The sequence below is a fragment of the Desmodus rotundus genome, chromosome 5, assembly GCF_022682495.2.
Source record: "Desmodus rotundus isolate HL8 chromosome 5, HLdesRot8A.1, whole genome shotgun sequence".
Taxonomy (NCBI): Eukaryota; Metazoa; Chordata; class Mammalia; order Chiroptera; family Phyllostomidae; genus Desmodus; species Desmodus rotundus.
In genome coordinates this window covers 3,673,684-3,691,945 of record NC_071391.1, presented here as the reverse complement: position 1 = coordinate 3,691,945, position 18,262 = coordinate 3,673,684, and the positions used below count along the sequence as shown (strand labels likewise).

Sequence of the window (18,262 nt, the reverse complement as noted above, 5' to 3'; positions counted from 1 at the left end):
ATAAAATGATGCTACTCATTAGTTTTTGCTTTGCTCAATACAGATATTTTTCATGGCATGTTATTTGCATTAGCATCCCATGGTTTTATCACTTTTTAATTTTTAAAAATGTTTATTGATTTTAGAGAGAGAGGAAAGAAGAGAGAGACAGAGAGAAACACCATTTTGTTGCCTCCTATACGTGCCCTAACTGGGGATCTGAGGATCGAACCCACAACTTTTGGGTTCAAGGGATGACACACCAACTGAGCTGCCCGGCCAGGGCTGCCACTGTAAATTTTTTGTAAAGCAGGCACATTCTCAGCCCACTGGCTGTTGTATTGGCTGTTCTTCTGCCTGGAAGGTTCTCCCCAGATGTCGTCTTGATCCCGCCTCCCTTCGTGCCCGTCTTTGCTTCTTAGTTGGCCTCTCAGTGAGATCGTTCCTGACCGCCCCGTCTTCTCCTGGTCCCCAAGCCCTGCTCTACCTTTTCTTTTCTCAACAGTTCTTCTAACACATCATGCCATTTATTTCTCTATTCGATTCATTACTTACTATCTGTCTCCCCTTCCCTCCCCAAAAGTATCCTGACGGCAGGGGTCTTTGTTTGGTTTCCAGAGCTTCTAGAGCAGTGCCCGGGACATAGTAGGCGCTTGATAATTTTTTGTGAGCTAAATAAATGAGTATGAATAACTGCCAGGTTGATACAAAAGAAGACACATTCATTCAGGTTGGCCGAGGAGGACAACTCCCGGAGCTGCCCCGTCGGTGGAGGGGGCTGGGGAGGGAGTTACTGCCCCTCACCCTGCACGGGCCACCGGGGCAGTGGTCTGTGCAGGACGCGCCCGGGACAAATCCCAGGTCCCCAGTTCTGAGGCTGACACGGGCTGTGGCCTGTGGCCCCAGGACACAAGCTCAGCCTCTCTGAGGCTCAGTTTCCTTGTCACAAAATGAAGGTGATACTAGTCCCTCTGCGGGGGGGTGACATGGAACCTCAAAGGCTGATCTGAGGAAAAGTCCCCGGGCAGACCTGGGGACTGGGAGCAGAGTGGATCTGCCCTGAGGGGCCCTGCAGGTAAGTGCCAGGAAGCCCCGCCCTGGTCCCCGCCGGTAACTCATTGGGGCCCTCTGCACCCTTGTAGTAATATAATTTTAAATTTTTAAAGCTTTTATTTATTTATTGAGAGAGGGGAAAGGAGGGAGAAGGGAGAGAAACATCAGTGTGTAGTTGCCACTCATGCGCCCCCGCTGTGGACCTAGCCTGCAACCCAGGCATGTGTCCTGTCTGGGAATCGAAGCAGCGGCCCTTTGGTTCAAGGGCCGGCACGCCATCCACTGAGCCACACCAGCCAGGGCCCTTGTAGTGGTATTTTGTATTTGTTACCAGGTTATCTTCATTCCCAGCACAGCCAAGTTAGGAACTATTATCCCTATTGTCACAGATTAGAAAACAGATCCCCAGGGGTTCAACTTCCCCTCGGTCGTGCCGAGTGCACGAATCCAGGAGCCCACGAATCCAGGAGCCCACGTTCTTCCCTTTTGTCCTATCTTGACAGCCTCAGGTGTGCGCAGTCGCGGCTCTGGCGAGGTCCATCTTCGGAGACCCCCCCTCCCCATTTCGACAGCTGTTTCTTCTCAGGCTCAGGGCCCGGGAAGAGCCTGGCAGGTTGGACGCTGCTGCCCCCTCGCGGCCGCTCGGCCCACTGCAGGCCCAAGCCCGGAGCGGCAGGGGCGTGGAGAGGCCGGGGGTGGAGCTGTCGGGGCCCCGCAGCCCTCCCCAGCCTCAGCCTCTTCCCCTCCCCCTACAAAACGACACAGGACCTTGTAGGGAGTAAAAATAACGGGCCCTGCAGCTCCACGTCTTGCTCGCGGGGGGACTTTAGTCGAGACGTCCAACCTGCCCCGGGCCTCAGTTTCCCCCTCCGCAGAAGGGGCATTAGGAGGGCTCAGTGCCACTTCTGGAAAGCCCAGAATGCGGACTTGGGGAACCCGCCCACAGCCTCCGGCCCCGTCCTCGCACCCAGAACACAAAGTCCTGGTGCAAAGTCTGGAGCAGAGTTCGTTGACTGCGGGGCGGGGGCTGCCATCAGAGGCGCCGCGGGCTCGGCCCGCTGCCCGCTGGGATCTTCACCCCGGCCCCGGGCTCTCAGCTTCGCTGCCGCTCCAGACGCGACTGCTGGCCAGCGGCAGAGGCGCGGGGGAGCCCGGCGCGGAACTGGGGTGGAGGTCGCCCCGGCCCTGGGCTGGTCCCCTCTTGTCACCCGGCTCCGACGTGAAGTCCAAGGAGGCCCAAAAGGTCCCTGTAGCACCGCCTTCCTGGGTTAGGACGGTGTACTTGTGGGCAGGTTTATAACTTTTTTTTTTTTTTAACAGCGACCACCCATAATTTTATTACAGAGCTTCAAAATTTGTTAAGGTTTTGCCACATTTGCCAAAAATATAAATACTGAAAGTACCTCACAGATAGCTATGACGGTTCTCCATTAAATAGTTTAGAAGAGACCTTCTAAGAGCACTCTCCTATGTAAACAGGATAGTCTTATCACATCTTAAAAAAACATGCATAACCTTTCATATCATCCAAGTAATTTTTTAAACATTTTTTAATGTGTCTATTTTTTTATTGTGTCTATTTTTACCTAGAAAAAGCCCTCAACTTCTTGTTTTTTTTAAACGGCATTGATATTTTGAAGAGTGAGTTTTAACTTTTAAGTGCTAAGCGCAGGACGGGGCCTGCCTTGCACTTCTGTCCCCCACGTGCCTGGGGTGGGCTCTGTGCAGAGGGGAGACCACCTCCACCAGCCCAGAGTGCCCCACTCGCCCCTGTTTGCCAGGGACTTTCCCAGTTTTAGCCCAGACCATCCCACGTCCCGGGAACCCCTCAGTTCCAGGCAGACCGGGGTAGTTGGTCACCCCAGGGAGCCCACTGCCCACCCGGAGAGGACAGAAAGCAGTGGGTGGAGGGAGAGAGGAAGAGGCCCTGAGGGGTGTCCCCTTCACCTCAAGACTGGCAGGAGGGGTGTCAGGGAACCAGGGGGACATATGTGGCCTGGGTGGGGGCACAACGTGTGTGTCTGGTGCTTGCTCCCCGCTCATGAGTTAAAGGTCAAGGCTGTTGCTGCAGCTGCCTGGCCGGCCATGGAGCTGCGCTTCCTGGGTCACTGGGCAAAAGCGTATGTGTTCTGAGGGAGAGATGCCGTCTGAGAAATATCCAACGTGCCCCCAAAGAGCCTGTGAGAGGAAGAACCAACATCTGGAATCCCCCAAACTACCGGGGCCCAGTCCCACCCCCACACTTTCCTGTCCCCTGTGTCCCTCCCTGGTTCCCAGCTCCAGCCATTAGGAGGGGAGCAGAGGCCAGCTTCCACCCCCGGCCTCCACCGTGCCGGGGCTTCCCTGCCTGCGGCCCAGCAGGGCTGGGGCTTGAGTGGGATCATTAAACTGAGGCTGAACTCGGGACCAGAGCAGACCCCAAACTCCGTGGCGCCCGAGGCTGCCCAGAGGGGCAGGGCAGCTGCCAGGTTCGCACCCAGCCATGGGGAAAGGTGCTTTCTGCCCCGTCCCTGTGGAGCCCTGCGTGTTCACTAACTGCCTATCACATGCTTGATCCTCACAGTAAAAGCCAGGTACAAGGGACACAGCCACTCACGGGCCACCGGCTGCTTGCTAGGCCCAGGGGACAAGTCTCCATCCCCATCGCGCCTGTCTGGCAGCAGCCCACACTTGGCCCTGCCCCTCACTCACTTTCTTTCCTGGCATCTGGGACCCCCTCTCTCCTGGGCCTCCTCAGCTCTGCGTTTGGAGGGCCCCCAGCGTGCAGCCCTGGAACCTCTTTCTTTGTAGCTGCCCCTCCGGGACCACAGCCTTCAAAACTGAAGTTCCCCATATTTCTAAACCCCAGGCCCTGACCACTGTAGTCCCTCACTGGAAAGTCTGATAGGGCCTTTGCTAGACAAGGTCAAGGCAGACTCCGTGCCCCACCCCCGCGCTTCTCCCCTTTCATTCACTGGCACTCAGATCCCAGAGAATGACGGCCCCAGCCCCCTAGGTGCCGTGGTCCAACAGTTCCACATCAGCCGTGACCCCTTCCCTCAGCCCTGACAGTCCTCTGTGCCTCTCTGCCCTCAGAGGGATCCAGAATCCAGCTACTTCGCTCCAGCTCTGCTGTTGCCATCCTGGTCACCACCACCTTGAACTTGGACCATGGCCATGGCCCCTCAGCTGGCCTCCAGGTTCCCCTCCTGCCCCTCCAGTCTATTTCCTGAACAGCAGCAGAGAGATTCTGTAAAACGGAAGTTCAAGCCCAGGCTTCCTCAGCTCTGGGTCCCCCGATGGTCCCTCCATTTCACTCAGAGGAGACAGCCTCCACGGCTCTCTGACCTTGTCTCTTTCTGCTCTGACCTCTCCAGCCTCTCACTGCGCCCCAGGGCCCTTGCACTGGCCTTTTCCGCTGGCTGCAAGACTCCCTCCCTGCCTTCCTCCAGGTCCCTGCACTAAAGTTGCCTTCCTAGTAAGGCCTTCTCACCCCTTGACCCTCTTACTCTGCCTTACTTTTTTTAGTATATGTTATTGGTTATGCTACTACAGTTGTCCCATGTCCCCCCTTCATCCCCCTCTACCCTGCACACCCGCTCCCACCCGAATTTCCCCCTTTAGTTCATGTCCACGGGTCGTACATACGAGTTCTTTGGCTTCTACATTTCCTATACCATTCCTCACCTCCCCCTGTCTATTTTCTACCTACCATTTATGCCTTACTTTTTCTAGAACAGGTGTCACTCTCTGACCCCAGTGCAGGGGCAGGCCAACATTTCTGCGAAGGGCCGGATGGTAAATGTTTCGGGCGTCCCCACTGCAACTGCCCACCCTTGCTGTCAGCGTGGGAGAACAGTCGGACGCGCCGCCCTGGCAAGGCCTGCCTCTCCGGCCTCAGTCCCCTTCCCTGCAAAGTGGGTCTGTGAGGACTGAGGATCACCAGGGCCCTGGGGCGGCTGTAACAAACCGCCACAAACCAGGGGCCTTCGAACAGCAGAGGGTTGCTCTCCTGTGGTTCTGGAGGCCAGGGGTCCGAGGTCAGGGTGGCTGAGGGGCTGAGCTCCCGCTGAAGGCCCTCAGGAGGGGTCCTTCCTGCCTCCTCCAGCTTCTGGGGGAGCCAGGCTGTCCTGAGCTTGTGTCTTCTGTCTCCGGTCTCCCTCTGCCTTTCTGTGTTAAGGACCATTGTCATCGGATGTAGGGTCCACTGGGGTAATCCAGGATGATCTCTTCATCTTAAGATCCTTAACTTGATGATACTTACAAAGACCTTTGTCCAAACAGGTTAACATCCGCAGGTTCCTGGGATGGGCGCTGGACCTATCTGTTTAGGGGCCACTATTCAAGCCACTACAGGTGGCTTGAAAGCGTGTACAAAGGGAAATCAGCCTTGGATGTCAACTCCTCCACCTGCATTGAAAACAAAACTGCTCAGTGGACCAGACCTTCACGTGGTTGGCAGGAGATTCTCTCCCAGGGTGCGAGTTACGTGACAAGCCACGCGATCAGCAGGGTTGGAGCTCAGGGCTGGTGACCACGATCGGGAGGAGAAGAGCACATGGGGGTGCCCACCCACCCCGAGAGGCTGCCAGGCACAGCCACCCTGAGACCCACCGTGGGCCTGTGTTAATCACAGCTCTCACGAGTGCGGGGCTGCGGAGTACGAGCAGCGCTCTCTCAAATCTTCTCTTGTGTTGAGGGTAGGTCGAGCAGAGAGCACTCCTGTTTCATAAACGAGGAGACCGAGGCTCAGAGGGGAAGGTCGGCCGTGTCCCTCACACCCCAGCCACCTCCATAGAATCTGTGGTGCTTCCAGCAAACCCCTGCGCTGCCCCCCAGCCTGCCCTCGCCCATGGCCGCCTGCCCTCGCCCGTTGCTGGTGCAGGGTGCTAGGAGGTGGTGCTGGTGCATGGCACAGGCCCGTGGGGACTCAGGGACGGGCTGGTCACTGGAAGTTCCCTCTGCTCTCCTTCTCGGAGCTGCCCTCAAGGTTGCTCGTGGCTCAGAGAGCTGGGAATGCTGCGAGCCAAAGGCGCACCTTTGCCCACAGGGCCAGGCCTGGAGGGAGGGCTCTCATGCCCAGAATAACTCTCCAGAGTCAGCATATTCCCACCTGGGAGGGAAACCAAAAAGGCACTTTCCCCAAGTGTCATGAGGCTGAGATGGCCCCCGGTGGAGCCCTGTCCCTGGAAATGATTCGATCTGACAGCTGCTGAGCCCCCATCGCTTCACTGGGGTGGAACTTGCATCCGAGGAAAGAATGGAGAGTGAACATTTCCAAACGGAGGCCGAAGAGGAGTTCCGTCGGCGGTGGCGTGAGGAGCTGTGACAGGCAGTCTTCGGGGGAAGTGGGAGCTGAGCGCTGCTCTGGTTGCTTCTTGCTGCATTAGTGAAGAGTCTAAAAATGACTGGCCTGTGATGTCAGAGTTCTGCCGAATAAAACTGTGGTTAGTGCTCGTGTGTTCTGTAAAGGGCTTTTCTCTAAGTTCTGTGTGGCCCTGGCCAGTGTGGCTCGTTGGCCGGAGTGTCGTCCCATAAACCAGAGGGTGGTGGGTTCACTTCTGGGACGGAGCACATGGCTAGGTCGCGGGTTTGGTCCCCAGTGGGGGCGCTTATGGGAGGCACCGGTCGATCCACGTTTCTCTCCCTCTTTCTCTTTCTCTCTTCCCCTCTCTTTAAAATCAATGAGCATGTTCTCGGGTGAGAATTAAAAAAAACAGTTCTGAGCGGAGTCAGGCAACCTTCGATCTCACACTAGTGCCTGGAGACCTGGGGCAGAGCTCCTTCCCTCCTGGGGGCGGGGAGGGGCTGTCTCTGGTGGACACTCCACAAATGACATCACAGGAGTTTGCACAGGAAACCGCGGAGTGCCCTGGGAGCTGCGGCAGCCTCTGTCACCCCTGGGCTTAAATGGCTTCTTCTCTATGTATTGGATTCTCCCATTCTGAGAATTCAAGCTTGCCATCCCCCTCTTTGAGAATAAAGAATACCGGTATTGTTTTTTATATTCTTGGCTCATTCTAATCATCTGCATAACTGAGTGGAGCATAGGGTCTTCCGCTTCTCGGATTTAGAACCTTGACTTGCTTGAACTGTGGCCCCTAGCAGAGCCCTATGGTGAGCCACCCCGGAAGCTTCCCCTCACCCCCACGGGCAGCGCCCTTAGTGAGTCCCATTTGCTCCTCAAAAAGCCTCCTGCACCCAGCCCCTCCTGGCCATTCCGGAGCTCCGGCTCTCGCCACTCCAAGCTGTCACCTCTCCTGGCTGCTACCGTGGGACCCACCTGCTGAAAAGTTGCCTGCCCCCTCCCCCCCTTTCCCTCCTGGCAATCTTGTCCCTGCTCTGCAGCCAGAGTGCTCCTTTTATAAATGGGAATCAGATCTTTTCACTTGGTTCATGTATTCATTCAACGAACACTTACTGAGTCCCCGCCCTGTGCCAGGCCCTGGTCTAGGCTCAGGGGATACACAGGCAACACAACAAGAGTCTATTCTCCCGGAGCCTCCAGTCTGGTGGAGGGACAAACGATAAGCAGTTTGTCAGATGTCAGTGCAGCAGGGGAAAAGAGGAAAGCAGACAAATGCAGCAGGAAGTGCTGGCAAGGCGGGTGTTGGAGGGGGTCTGACCTGCAGTTTCCAAAGGGGGTCATGGAGAGCCTGGCTGAGGAAATGGAGATGTGAAGAGAACCTGGCAGATAACTGGGATAGTTCCAGCAAATGGAAAGGCCCTGAGGCAGGAGTGTTGGGAGGACCACGAGTGTTGGGTGGTCAGTGTGGAAGCCACTGGGCCTGGAGCAGGATGGTGGGGAGGACGGAGAGTGCATAAGGAGGCTGGAGAGATAAAGGGACAGGAGTTGCCAGATCAGGCCCAGTAGGCCAGTAGTCTTTTCTTCTATTCTGATATGGGAGCCATGGAAGGTTCTTGAGCAGAGGAGGGAAGCGCTCTGACTTGCTCACTCTGGCTGCTCTGAGATAGCCTGAAGGGGTCACGGTGGGAAGCAGGAGACCCAGGGGGTGACAGCAGAGATGTGAGAAGAGCTGGGAGTCTGCACCTGTTTTGAAAGTAGAGCCAACGGGAAGTGCTCCTGGGGCTTGGGGTGTGAGAGAGAAATCAGCAAGGATTTTGTTACTCAAAGGCCTACAATGGCTCCCCACTGCTCTTGGGGTAGGTCGATTCCTTATCCAGGTCTGGTCCACATGGGCCTGCTGGCTGCTCCTGCTGCTCCTGGTCAAAAGTCCCTCCCTTCCCAAGTCAGGATTCCCCGGACATCGCAGTCAAACGCTCTTCATTTTTTCCATGGCATTCCTCAGTGTGTTAAAGGTGTCTGGGGCCTTACATTTGTCAGTCTTGTGTTTTTGCAGGTCTCCCTGCCTAGCATGCAAACCGTGTAGGAGAGCGGGGTTCTGCCTTGCTTTGTGAGTCCTCACAAATACATGAAGAATGTTGGTGTTGGCATCCGTGAGCATCTAGGTGTTGCTGATAGTGCGCGTTGGCACCTCCAGGGTAGGCACCGCAGGCCCTTATTCTATGAGGAAGGAAAGTGTTCCTGGGGGAAGGTTATATTTAGACCTGCCCAAGGGCGCCCCTGGTTCTAGGGCGCCTGGTTCAGAACCGGTTCTGTGGCCCCTCCCAGACCCCCCTGGACCTTGAGGGTCCAGGCAGACGGAGCTCGATGCTCAGGTGGGCACGGGGAGGCGGCAGGTGGGGGAGGTCGGTGCCTGCCCGCTGAGTGAGTCAAGGGCGAGCTCTGCCATCCTCGGGGGTTTTCTCGCTCAGCCGCCGGGAGGCGTCTTGGGAAGACCTGCGAGTCTTCGCCCCCCGTCTCTGTACCGTAACGTACAGGGCGTTCATTTAGTTTAAAAATAAAACCCCAAGCCCACTCCAATCCCACCCGGTGCAGCTCCTGCGTCTCTCCATCATCTGCTTCTGTCCCTACGCAGGACCGACTCGCAGTCGCCATCCTGTGCCCTCCTGAGCGCCCTCGCGGGTGCGAACAGGTGTCTCGGGGCTGCCCGCCCCGCCCCTGGTGAGGTGGCTGCGGTCGCGGGAGAGCACACAGACCTGTCGGGGTCCCTGGCTTCCAGCTACCAAACTGCCTCCCTGCGTGCCCGCGGGCAACACCCCCGTGCCTCAGTTTACCCACGGGTAAAGGCCCGCTCCTTGCGGCCCTACAGGTGACACACCTGCTTCCGGGATTCGACTGGGCCCCCAGGGCCCCGCGGGGTGGAAGCCCGAAGCCCGACCTCGCGCCCCGAGGAGCCCCGGCGGTCGTCCCCAGGGGAGGCGGGGGGCTCGGGAAAGGACCGGGGGACCACGCGCTGCGGCCGCCTCGCTGCGGGCAGGCTCCGGGGGGCGCCCGCGGGAGGGCGCGGCCGGCGCGGGGGGCGCGGGCGGGCGGCGGAGGCGGCGGCGGGGGGCGGAGACGCGGCGCGGCTTCCGCTCCCGCGCCTCCTCCCTCCTCCCCCGTCGTCCTGGTCCGCGGCGCCCGAGGGGGAGGCGGCAGGCGCCGGGAGCCGCGCGAGGAGCCGCCGCGCCGCGCCATGGAGCCCGAGTGAGCGCGGCGCGGGCCCGCCGGCCCCGGACAACATGGAGGCGGCGCCGCCCCGGCCACCGCCGCCGCCGCCGCTGCTCCTGCTCGCGCTGTGTTGCAGCCTGGCCCCCGCCGCGGGTAGGTGGGCGCGGGCCGCAGGGACAATGGCCCGGGCGCCCGGGCAGCTCCGGCGGCCCGCGGCCAAGTGCGCGGCGCGCGGTGGCGACTTTGCAAGTTAGGGGCGAGTTGGGGCGCGCGCCGCGGGTCCCCGCCGCCCCCCGCTGTCCCCGCCGCCTGGGTGCCGCGCGCGGCCCTTTGTCTCCACCGTCCGGGCCCCTCTCGGGGACGCAGGGCCCGGTCCAGAGCGTCCCGGGGCGGCGAGGAGGGCGCGCGGGCGGCGCCGTCCCCGCCAGGTGCGGCGCGGGCGGGTCCTCACCTGCCCGAGCCCCGGGGCGCGCTCGGAAGTGCGCACGCGTGAAGCCGGCGGGCGAGGCCGTGCTGGGACCGTGGGGACCCCGGCCCTGTGGGCTGGCAACGAGCGAGGACTTTCGGCCCGGAGACAGGCCTGGCCGCCCTGCTTGGGGAACTGTTTGGCGAGCCTGTTTCCGATGGCCGTGCGGCCGGCCTGCGAGCTCCAAGAACTGATTTAAGTTGCAGAGAAAGTTCTGAGACCCGGCGCCAGGCGGCCTGGCCTGTTGCGCTGGTTTCATCTACGTTGCTGTCGGTTTCCAAACGGACTGACACCTGCCAGGTGCCCGGACCACCCGTCTGGCCACTGGGGCCCCGAACAGTGGCACCGGGCCGGAGTCCACCCCCGGGCGGGCAGCGTGGGGCCACCGCGGGGGAACGTGGCTCCAGAGAACGGCGTGGTGGGGCAGTGAGCTTGTTCCTCAGTTATTGCCTCAGTTACGCACACCCTTGGGGCGATGAGGGCCAGGGATTTTTCCGTGCGACTTTTGGTGTGTCCCAAGGGGTGGAGTTGAGGTCAGGAGGGCTCAGGAAACCTAAGCGCCTGTGAAATGCTACACATGTTCTTTTAATTTGGAGATTGCCATGTGGTTTTTGAAGCAAGTCTCTCGCTACCTAAATCATCCTCCTCCGATGTGAGTGTTGTTTTCTGGAGTGGCTGGGCAAGTGGACATGGCCAGCGAGTCCCGTGTTCTGGGGACTGCCGTTGTGCTGGCTGTGGCTTTTTTGGGGGGGAACCTCGGGTCCCTTTGTCTGGGCCTCTTTAAGGCAAACAGCTGTCTCCCTGAACATTTCCCGTGTGGATGTTGCAGGGAGGTGTCCTGGCCTGGCTCTGTGGCCACACTCCCAGTGCTTCGGCCCCTGCCTTGAGGTTTGAGGGGGATGGAGAATGGATGGGGGACTTTCCCCAAGTCTCCCTGTCCCCCAGCCCAAACTTAGAGACTGTTGGTGATTTCACCCCCAATTTGTCTGTCTCAGGAGCCACCTCTGATACTAGCAAAACTAGGTGCTCGAAACAATGACAGCCTCTGGGTAGTTCAGGCCGGCGCTGTGCCTTTTCTTTCCGGAAATGCCTGGATCACAGGAGCAAGAGGCTTTTTTTTTGGGGGGGGGGAATGTTTGTTTTAAAGGTGGGGCTTCTCAGCGGGCTCTTGTTGCTTTGCACTTCTTTGCAGTTTTGGATTTCCTGTACCTTTGGGGGGATGTGGCTGGAGGCAGATGCCCGCCGGTGTGTGATTCGAGCCCCAGAGGAGAAGAATCCCATCTGTGGAGCTCAGTTGTGTGTGAGGCAAACATAGACTGGATTATTTTCACGTTAGGAAGCATGTGAGCACGAGGTTTTTACAGCACCGGCCGGAGTGGTGACCCAGGCCTAAAATGGAAGGACAGGGCGGCATCTCTCGGCAAGTCCACAGGGACTGTTGTGGGCGGGGCATGTCCCTGAGTCCTGGGTTCGGTGTATGCCTCTGTCCGGAGTGGAGCCGGCAAGTTGGCGGCTAATTACTCTTCCTGGTTGCAGCCTGTTGCGATTTGGAACTGTGAGCCCACGGAAGTGCTCTGTCCTCCTGGTCTCGGTGCTGGGAACGGCCGAGGCTGCTCCCCGCTGGCCCCACAGCACTCGCTCCACGCCCAGCCTGTGCAGGGACCCCCAGCCAGGTTGCTCTGGGTGCCCAGGGCCTGGCCCCCTGGGATGGCCCAGCCGGCCTGTATAAGCTGAATGTGTGGAGTCCCCTGAGAAAGACCCCCCCACCCCCCACACAGGACCCTCTGCTTTCCAAAGCAGGGTCCACGAGCCCGCAGCCCTCCTGTTTCCAAGAATTCACCCAGCCAGTCCATGTGGCCCCACACTTGCTGTGGGGATCCTGTCGAATTTGGAGCCCGTCTAATTTCAGCTGCACTGTGTCACTGCTCAGGCATTTCGCAGAATTTGCACACTGGGGGGGGGGGGGGGTGCCCGTGCAGTCCAGTGAGGACTCCGCGTTCGGGACTGCTGCCTGCAGTGGGGGCTCTGGGGTCGGATTGGTCTGGTTCCCATGCCCAGCCACTGGTTGCCTTTGGACGACTTAGCTTTTCTGTGTGTGGTGCCCTCACCTGGTGCCCCGACCCTGGGCGTTTGGGAGCATTAAACGCCACTGTGAAACCCCCGAAGCCACCCCTGTCCCGGGGAGGGAGGGACTGGGGACGGCAGAGCCGCGTGCCGGTCCTGTGGTGTAACGGGGTCCTTGCTCTTTCTTGCCTGGTAGGTCTACACGCTGTCGTTACAGAGTCTGGGTTTTTCTTCTGTGTGTGACCTTGGATGTCTGGTTCGCTGTCTGACTCGTTTATCACTGGGACAGAGCCGGGTGTCTCAGGTGGCAAACAGCATGCGGGAGCCTGAGTGGCCCAGGGTCGTGGTGCTTGCCTTGGGGCAGGGGTGGGGTGCAGAGCTGGACATCTGACTCCCCCTTTGTGTGCCTCAGTTTTCTCTTCTGTAAAATGGGGATAATAATACTCCCTACCACAAGTTCAGGGAGTAACAGCAGCCTGGCACTGTATCAGCTACTGCTGTGCTTGGTGCTGCTCTGGGTGCTTGTGCGAAGCGCCGGGTTTACGGTGGGGCCGGAGGGCAGGCGAGGCCCGGCCTTTTTGCCAGGTGTTCCCCGACTGCGCAGCTAGGGGACAGCTGGACCCAGGGGTCTCCCACTCGTGGTCCGGAGCCCTGTCCTCTTGGACCAGGTGGTCTCCATTGAAGGAGGCCAGATCACGCTGCAGAGTCTGGACATGAGCTAGAAGGTGATGGAAGTTTCTGGAAGACTTTGGTCAGGGTGGCTAGGAAGCACAGGCTGGAGTCGGATCTGTCCTAGGTGAAAGGTGTTAAACTGACCTTTTAAAAAAAAATTGAGATGAAGTGCGCATAATATAAAAATAGTCAATTTAAAGTGTACAATTCCGTGGCATTTCGTACATTTACAGTGTAATATCGTGAGCCGCCAAACGTCTTCATCACCCCAAAATGAACCTCCGCACCCCTTCCCCAGTGCCTTCCCGTGCCCCTGGGCGGCCCCGCCCACGCTCTGCCCCCGAGGAGTTGCCTGTTCTGGGCGTGTCACGTGCAAGCTGTCGATGGTGCCGGCCTTCAGAGCCAGGCTGTTGAGGTTCGGCCACGTTGTCGCACGGGTCAGCGCCCTCTCCTTTCAGTGGCTGGACGATCTTCGTCGAGCCGGAAGAGTCACTCGCCCGTTGATGGATCGATCTTGTTGGGTGCAGGTTGGGGGCTGTGGTGTCCCCGCGGGGCTTGGAGGGTGGAAGCTGTTTTAAGCTGGGCTGAGCTGGGGGGCAGATTCGTTAGATCCTCCTGCCTCAGTTCAGAGCCGTGAGAGCTGATGGCAAAGGGAGCTGAGGGGACTCTGGCATTGGCCTCCGGGGAACAGGGTGTCTGGGAGGTCGACCTAGTGCCTTGATCAGCAGGACAGGACCCCCGAGAGAAGCCGCGTCTGTGGCTAACGAGGCCTCTCTGACCGTCACCTAACACCCCCGCCACACGGGAAGGCCCTATGAGCGGGAGGGGCTTCGTCCAGCCCCTTACCTCCGGGGGCCCGTGGACACATTTGCTCAGAAAGTGGTGGTGTGTCCGCTGGAGACAGGTCCCCTGTGGGGCCGTCTTGGGGACCGCGCAGTCCCAGTGCTGACAGGCGGAGGCAGCTGCGGTCCGGGGTCCTGCCCACCCGGCCAGGCCTGCCTCTGCTATCTCCTCAGCTCTGGAACGTGGTTTGCTAGCTCTTGGCCTCAGTTTCCACACCTACAAAAGTGGGACCCTGGCTTCTGCTTTGCAGGGCTCCGGTGGGGTTCAGGGAGTCTGTTCCCTCAAGATGGGCTGTTGTGGGAAGGATGTGAGGGCTCCTGCCCTAGGCATCCGGGTTTTCTGTCACAAGTACCCAAGCGTCCAATTCCTAACACCCTTGTCCAGGTGGGGGCCTGGCGGTGGTGAAAGATGATGGGGTTCCTGCATCGGGTGCTGGTTTGCCCCTGACGGGTGGCTGGCAGCTCCAGTCCGGGCCAGATCCCCAGCCGGGAGCGGACCTTGCTGCTGGCCCTCCCCCCGACTCCTGTGGGTGGGGGACCCGCATGCCCCTAGGCCATGTGGGGGGTGTGCCAACCAGGGCACATCCTTGCCCACACAGGTTCTGCCTGGTCCGAGCCTTGAGCAGCCCTATTATCTGTGTGTCTCCGGGCTGGCCTTTGGTTCCAATGTGTCCCAGACCGCCTGTCGTCTGGGAGGGGACCGAACTCTTGGCTTGCCCGCCCGTGGGCTCACCCTGCCCAGTGAGGGTGCACCTAGAGCTCTTGAGGTGGCAGCAGCCTGGTGATGCTGGAACCTCAAGTTGTGATCAGTCTGTGCCCACATCACGAGTCCTCTGTCCCCTCTTGCTGTGGACCTCCTGGGAGGTTGCTGTGGTGACATCACCTATGAGGGAGTGGGGGATTCTGTACTTTCTGGGTGTTATTTTATTTGCTTCATTGCTTGGTATTTAATTCAACAGACATTGTTTGCGTGCTTTTCTTTTGCCTCGGTGTGATCTTTCTAGCAGTTAAACTGAAGTAAGAACTTGCTCACGGAGGACACGGGCTTCACCTTTTGGGGTCCCTGGCGCCCGTTTGAGAATCTGATGAAGGCTCCTCCCCCATGAGCCCGCCGTTCGCCTCTGGGGCTGGCAGTGCAGGGCTCCAAGGGACCGTGCAGTTTATGAGGGTGCAGTGTAGGCTGCCACAGGGGTAGAGAGGGCTCCCAGGGTTGGGGGGGCCTGGTGGGGTGGTGGCCTGCAGGCTGGCCTGGACCCGGAGCCTCAGCACGTGGCTGAGCCAGATGGCTCCTCTGGGCCCCCGACTCCGAGCCTCTCGCCACCACGCTGTGTCCTAAGGCTGAGGGACCAGCCAGTACTCACGGCTGCACCCGAGGCCTTCGGTGGTCATCAGACAATCTCTCTTCAGGGGCCCTGCAGTCGGGGCCCCGGGGCTGGGTGGCTAGCCTGCCCGGAGTGGGCCATCAGTCTGTAACACGTGATGACAGCGGTGCCCACTGTGTGGGGCTGTAGGAGGGCCAGGGGCCAGTCCAAGCTGGAGGTGGCATGTTTGCATGCCCTTCTCTGCATGCTGGGCAACAGACGTGGGCGAGTGGGCAGGATGTTCGTCCTGTGCCGGGTCGACGCTAACCCCCTGGTATCTGACCACATGAGCTCTGCTTGGTGCCATCACACGGGGAACCATCCCTCACGCCGAGGCCCAGAGCTGTCCCCACGACCCTCTCAGGCCTGGAATGGCACAGCCCTGCCCACGCTGTGCCCCCGAGTGGGCGGCTGGGTGGTCTCATCCCGGAGAAACAGGCTGGCTCTAAAACTGCTTTCCTGGGGACCTGCTGTTCCCATTTCCTACCCAATTGTTTAAAATTCAGAACCACTTTTTTAAAAATTTCGGTAAAATATATATAACAAGATTTCCCATTTTAGCCATTTTTAAATATACAATTCAGTGGCATTAATTGCATTCACAGTGTGGTGCCACCATCCCCCCTATCTGTTCTCCAAATTTTTTTATTACCCCCAAACAAACAGAAACTGTCCCCATTAAGCAGTCACTCCCCCCTCCCCCAGCCCGCAGCCCCTGGTAACTCTCACCTGCTTTGCTGTGTCTGTGGATTAGCCTGTTCCGGACACCACCTATTTGTGGAGTCACACGCTGTCTGTCCTTTCGTGTCCGCCTTACTTGTTCTAGAGTGATGTCGCGGTTCCTCCAAGGGGTGGCGTGTAGGGGAACGCCACTCCTTTCTACATCCGAATGGTGTTCCATTGAGTGGGCGGGGCACACCTTGTGCCTCCCTTTGGCTGGGTACTCCGCTTGTTTCCGCCTTTGGCCGTGGGCAGCAATGCTGCCGTGACAGCGGGTGAGCGAGGATATGCCTGAGCCCCTGCTTGCCCTTTCGGAATTGCGGGATCATATGGCAATTCTGTGTTTAATCTTCTGAGGGACCAGCAAGCTGCCTTCCACAGCAGCAACCCTATTTTACATTCCCCCCAGCAAGGCACCAAAGTTCCAGTTTCTCCACATCCTGGCCCAGACTTACTGTCCCCCTTCCCCCACCTTTTTTAAAAAAGGTTTTACTTATCTATTTCTAGAGAGAGGAGGAGGGAGGGAGAAAAAGAGGGAGAGAAACATCGACGTGTGGTTGCCTCTTGCGCACCCTCTGCTGGGGACCTGGCCCGCAACCCAGGCACGTGCCCCAACTGGGAATCAAACTGGCGACCCTTTGGTTCACGGGCAGGCACTCAGTCCACTGAGCCACAGCAGCCAGGCACATGTTTTATTATATTTCTCTTCTCAGAGAGGGCCAGACCTTTAACACATTTTAACGTGTTACGTTGTTTTGAACTTGTGTTTTTTACATAAATACGGTCACTCTACCTGTCATTTCATAGCCTGTCGTTTTCACTTGCCAAACTATTATAAACATTTTCTGTATCTTTTATTTATTTTTTACTTCTTAAGATTTACTTTTTATTGATTTATTTTTACACAGAGGGGAAGGGAGGAGAAAAAGAGGAGAGAAACAATATGTGGTTGCCTCTCAGAGGCCCCCCACTGGGGATCTGGCCTACAACCCAGGTATGTGACCTGACTGGGAATTGAACTGGCGACCCTTTGGTTCTCAGGCCAGGGCTCAATCCACTGAGCCACACCAGCCAGGGCCATTTTCTGTTTCTTTGAGATCTTCATTCTTTGTGAAAGCCAAGTGTTATTTCAGAGTAAGTGTGCATTATACGGCAGGGCTATGACTTGGTGGAGGAGCGCTTGCTTTAGTTTTCCGGGCTCTGTTGCAGTTACAAGGCCCGCACAGCACATGCGTCTGTGCAGGTGGCTACAGTGTTTCTGCAGGACACGTTCCTTGTCAAAGAGTAGATACAGATTGCCACAAAAGGCGGCACCAGTTTACACCCCACCAGGCACCCACGGGAGGCGGCGCGCTTTCCTGTGTTGTCTCCAGTGCTGGCCATGACCAGATTCGATTGTTTTTAAATCGCTGTGGCTAAAAATTGTAACACATTTTGGTGTGGGCGTCCCTCATGACTGGCTATGTAGCCATTTGTGTTAGTTTTTCTGCATATCGCCTATTCCTATCTTTCGTCCATTTTTCTGTTGAGTCGTTTATCTTTTTTTATTGATTTGCAGGAGGTGCTTATTTATGTGGCTGTTCATTCTTTGTTATATATGTATTTTCTAGATTTTTCTTCTAGTCTGGAGCTAGTCCTTCATCCTTGTTTTTGGTGGTTTATTATCCTAAAGATGTTACAAAGTTTTATGTAATCAAAACCGTCTTTTACCTTGTGGCTTCTGGGCCTGGGCCTTGCTTCTCTACCCCCAGATTATAAATACACTTTCCTTTATTTTCTCCTGGGATTGTTTCTGTTTTGCGTTTCGTATTCAGACATTCTGTCTGATTTCTGTCTGATTTTTGAGGGCATATGTGGTATGAGGTAGGGATCTGGACTGTCCCTGCATTTCCCCCACCGGTAGGTGTTTAGGAAGTGGTCCCTGTTCATTTGAAATGTCCCTCTTTCATGTGCCGAGTCCACAGGTGCTTGGCTGTTGGCTCTGGAACCTTCTGTTCTCCCTTGACCTGTGGGTGCCTTTCTGTGGCACCACGCCATGGCTTTTTAATCTGTGTAGCATCACAGTGTAATTTCAGAATGTGCGCTTCCCCCCTCGTTGTTCTTTAAAACAAAACAACAAACTTGTGTTGACTCTTCTTGTACGTTTACTCTTCTCTGATGAACTTCAGAGTCAGCCTATCGGGTTCCATCCTTTGATCTTTTGATCTGGGGACAGTAAATGGTGACTCTCAACAGGTGTCTGAGGGCTGGACGTTAGAAGTGCTCTCCAACAAGCAAGCTGGTCCCTGGCTGTGGCCACAAATTCATCAGCGGCCTCAGCGGGGCAGATCTTCTCGTTTGGGGTTTCTGGCAGCGCCTGGAGGGGGTCGGGCGGGGGGTGACGATCGGAGGGGACGTTTGCGCTGGGTGTGCCTCTGCTCAGGAAACAAGCGCTAATGTAACTAATTCCAGTGTTACCGGAAGGCACGTATAATTACCGTGTGAATTACTGCCCCTCCTCTAGTTCATTCCAGAACAAAATGTGAGCCACTGCAATTTCTTCCCCAGGCTGAACCCCTCCACTAGACCAGATGGGAGGCGGTACCTGCCTAGCAGAACTCTCAGGAAGTCG

General features: G+C 57.6%; 1 protein-coding gene across 1 annotated transcript in view; it reads left to right on the top strand.

Moving 5' to 3' along the window:
* The first annotated feature begins 9,476 nt into the window (after positions 1-9,476).
* Positions 9,477-18,262, top strand: part of LRP5 (LDL receptor related protein 5) — a 91,506-nt gene continuing 82,720 nt past the window's right edge. Inside the window, exon 1 of the mRNA XM_053923929.1 lies at positions 9,477-9,679. Within this exon, the coding sequence (XP_053779904.1) occupies positions 9,598-9,679 (82 nt within the window). The 5' untranslated portion in view covers positions 9,477-9,597. The remainder of the gene's footprint in view (positions 9,680-18,262) is intronic.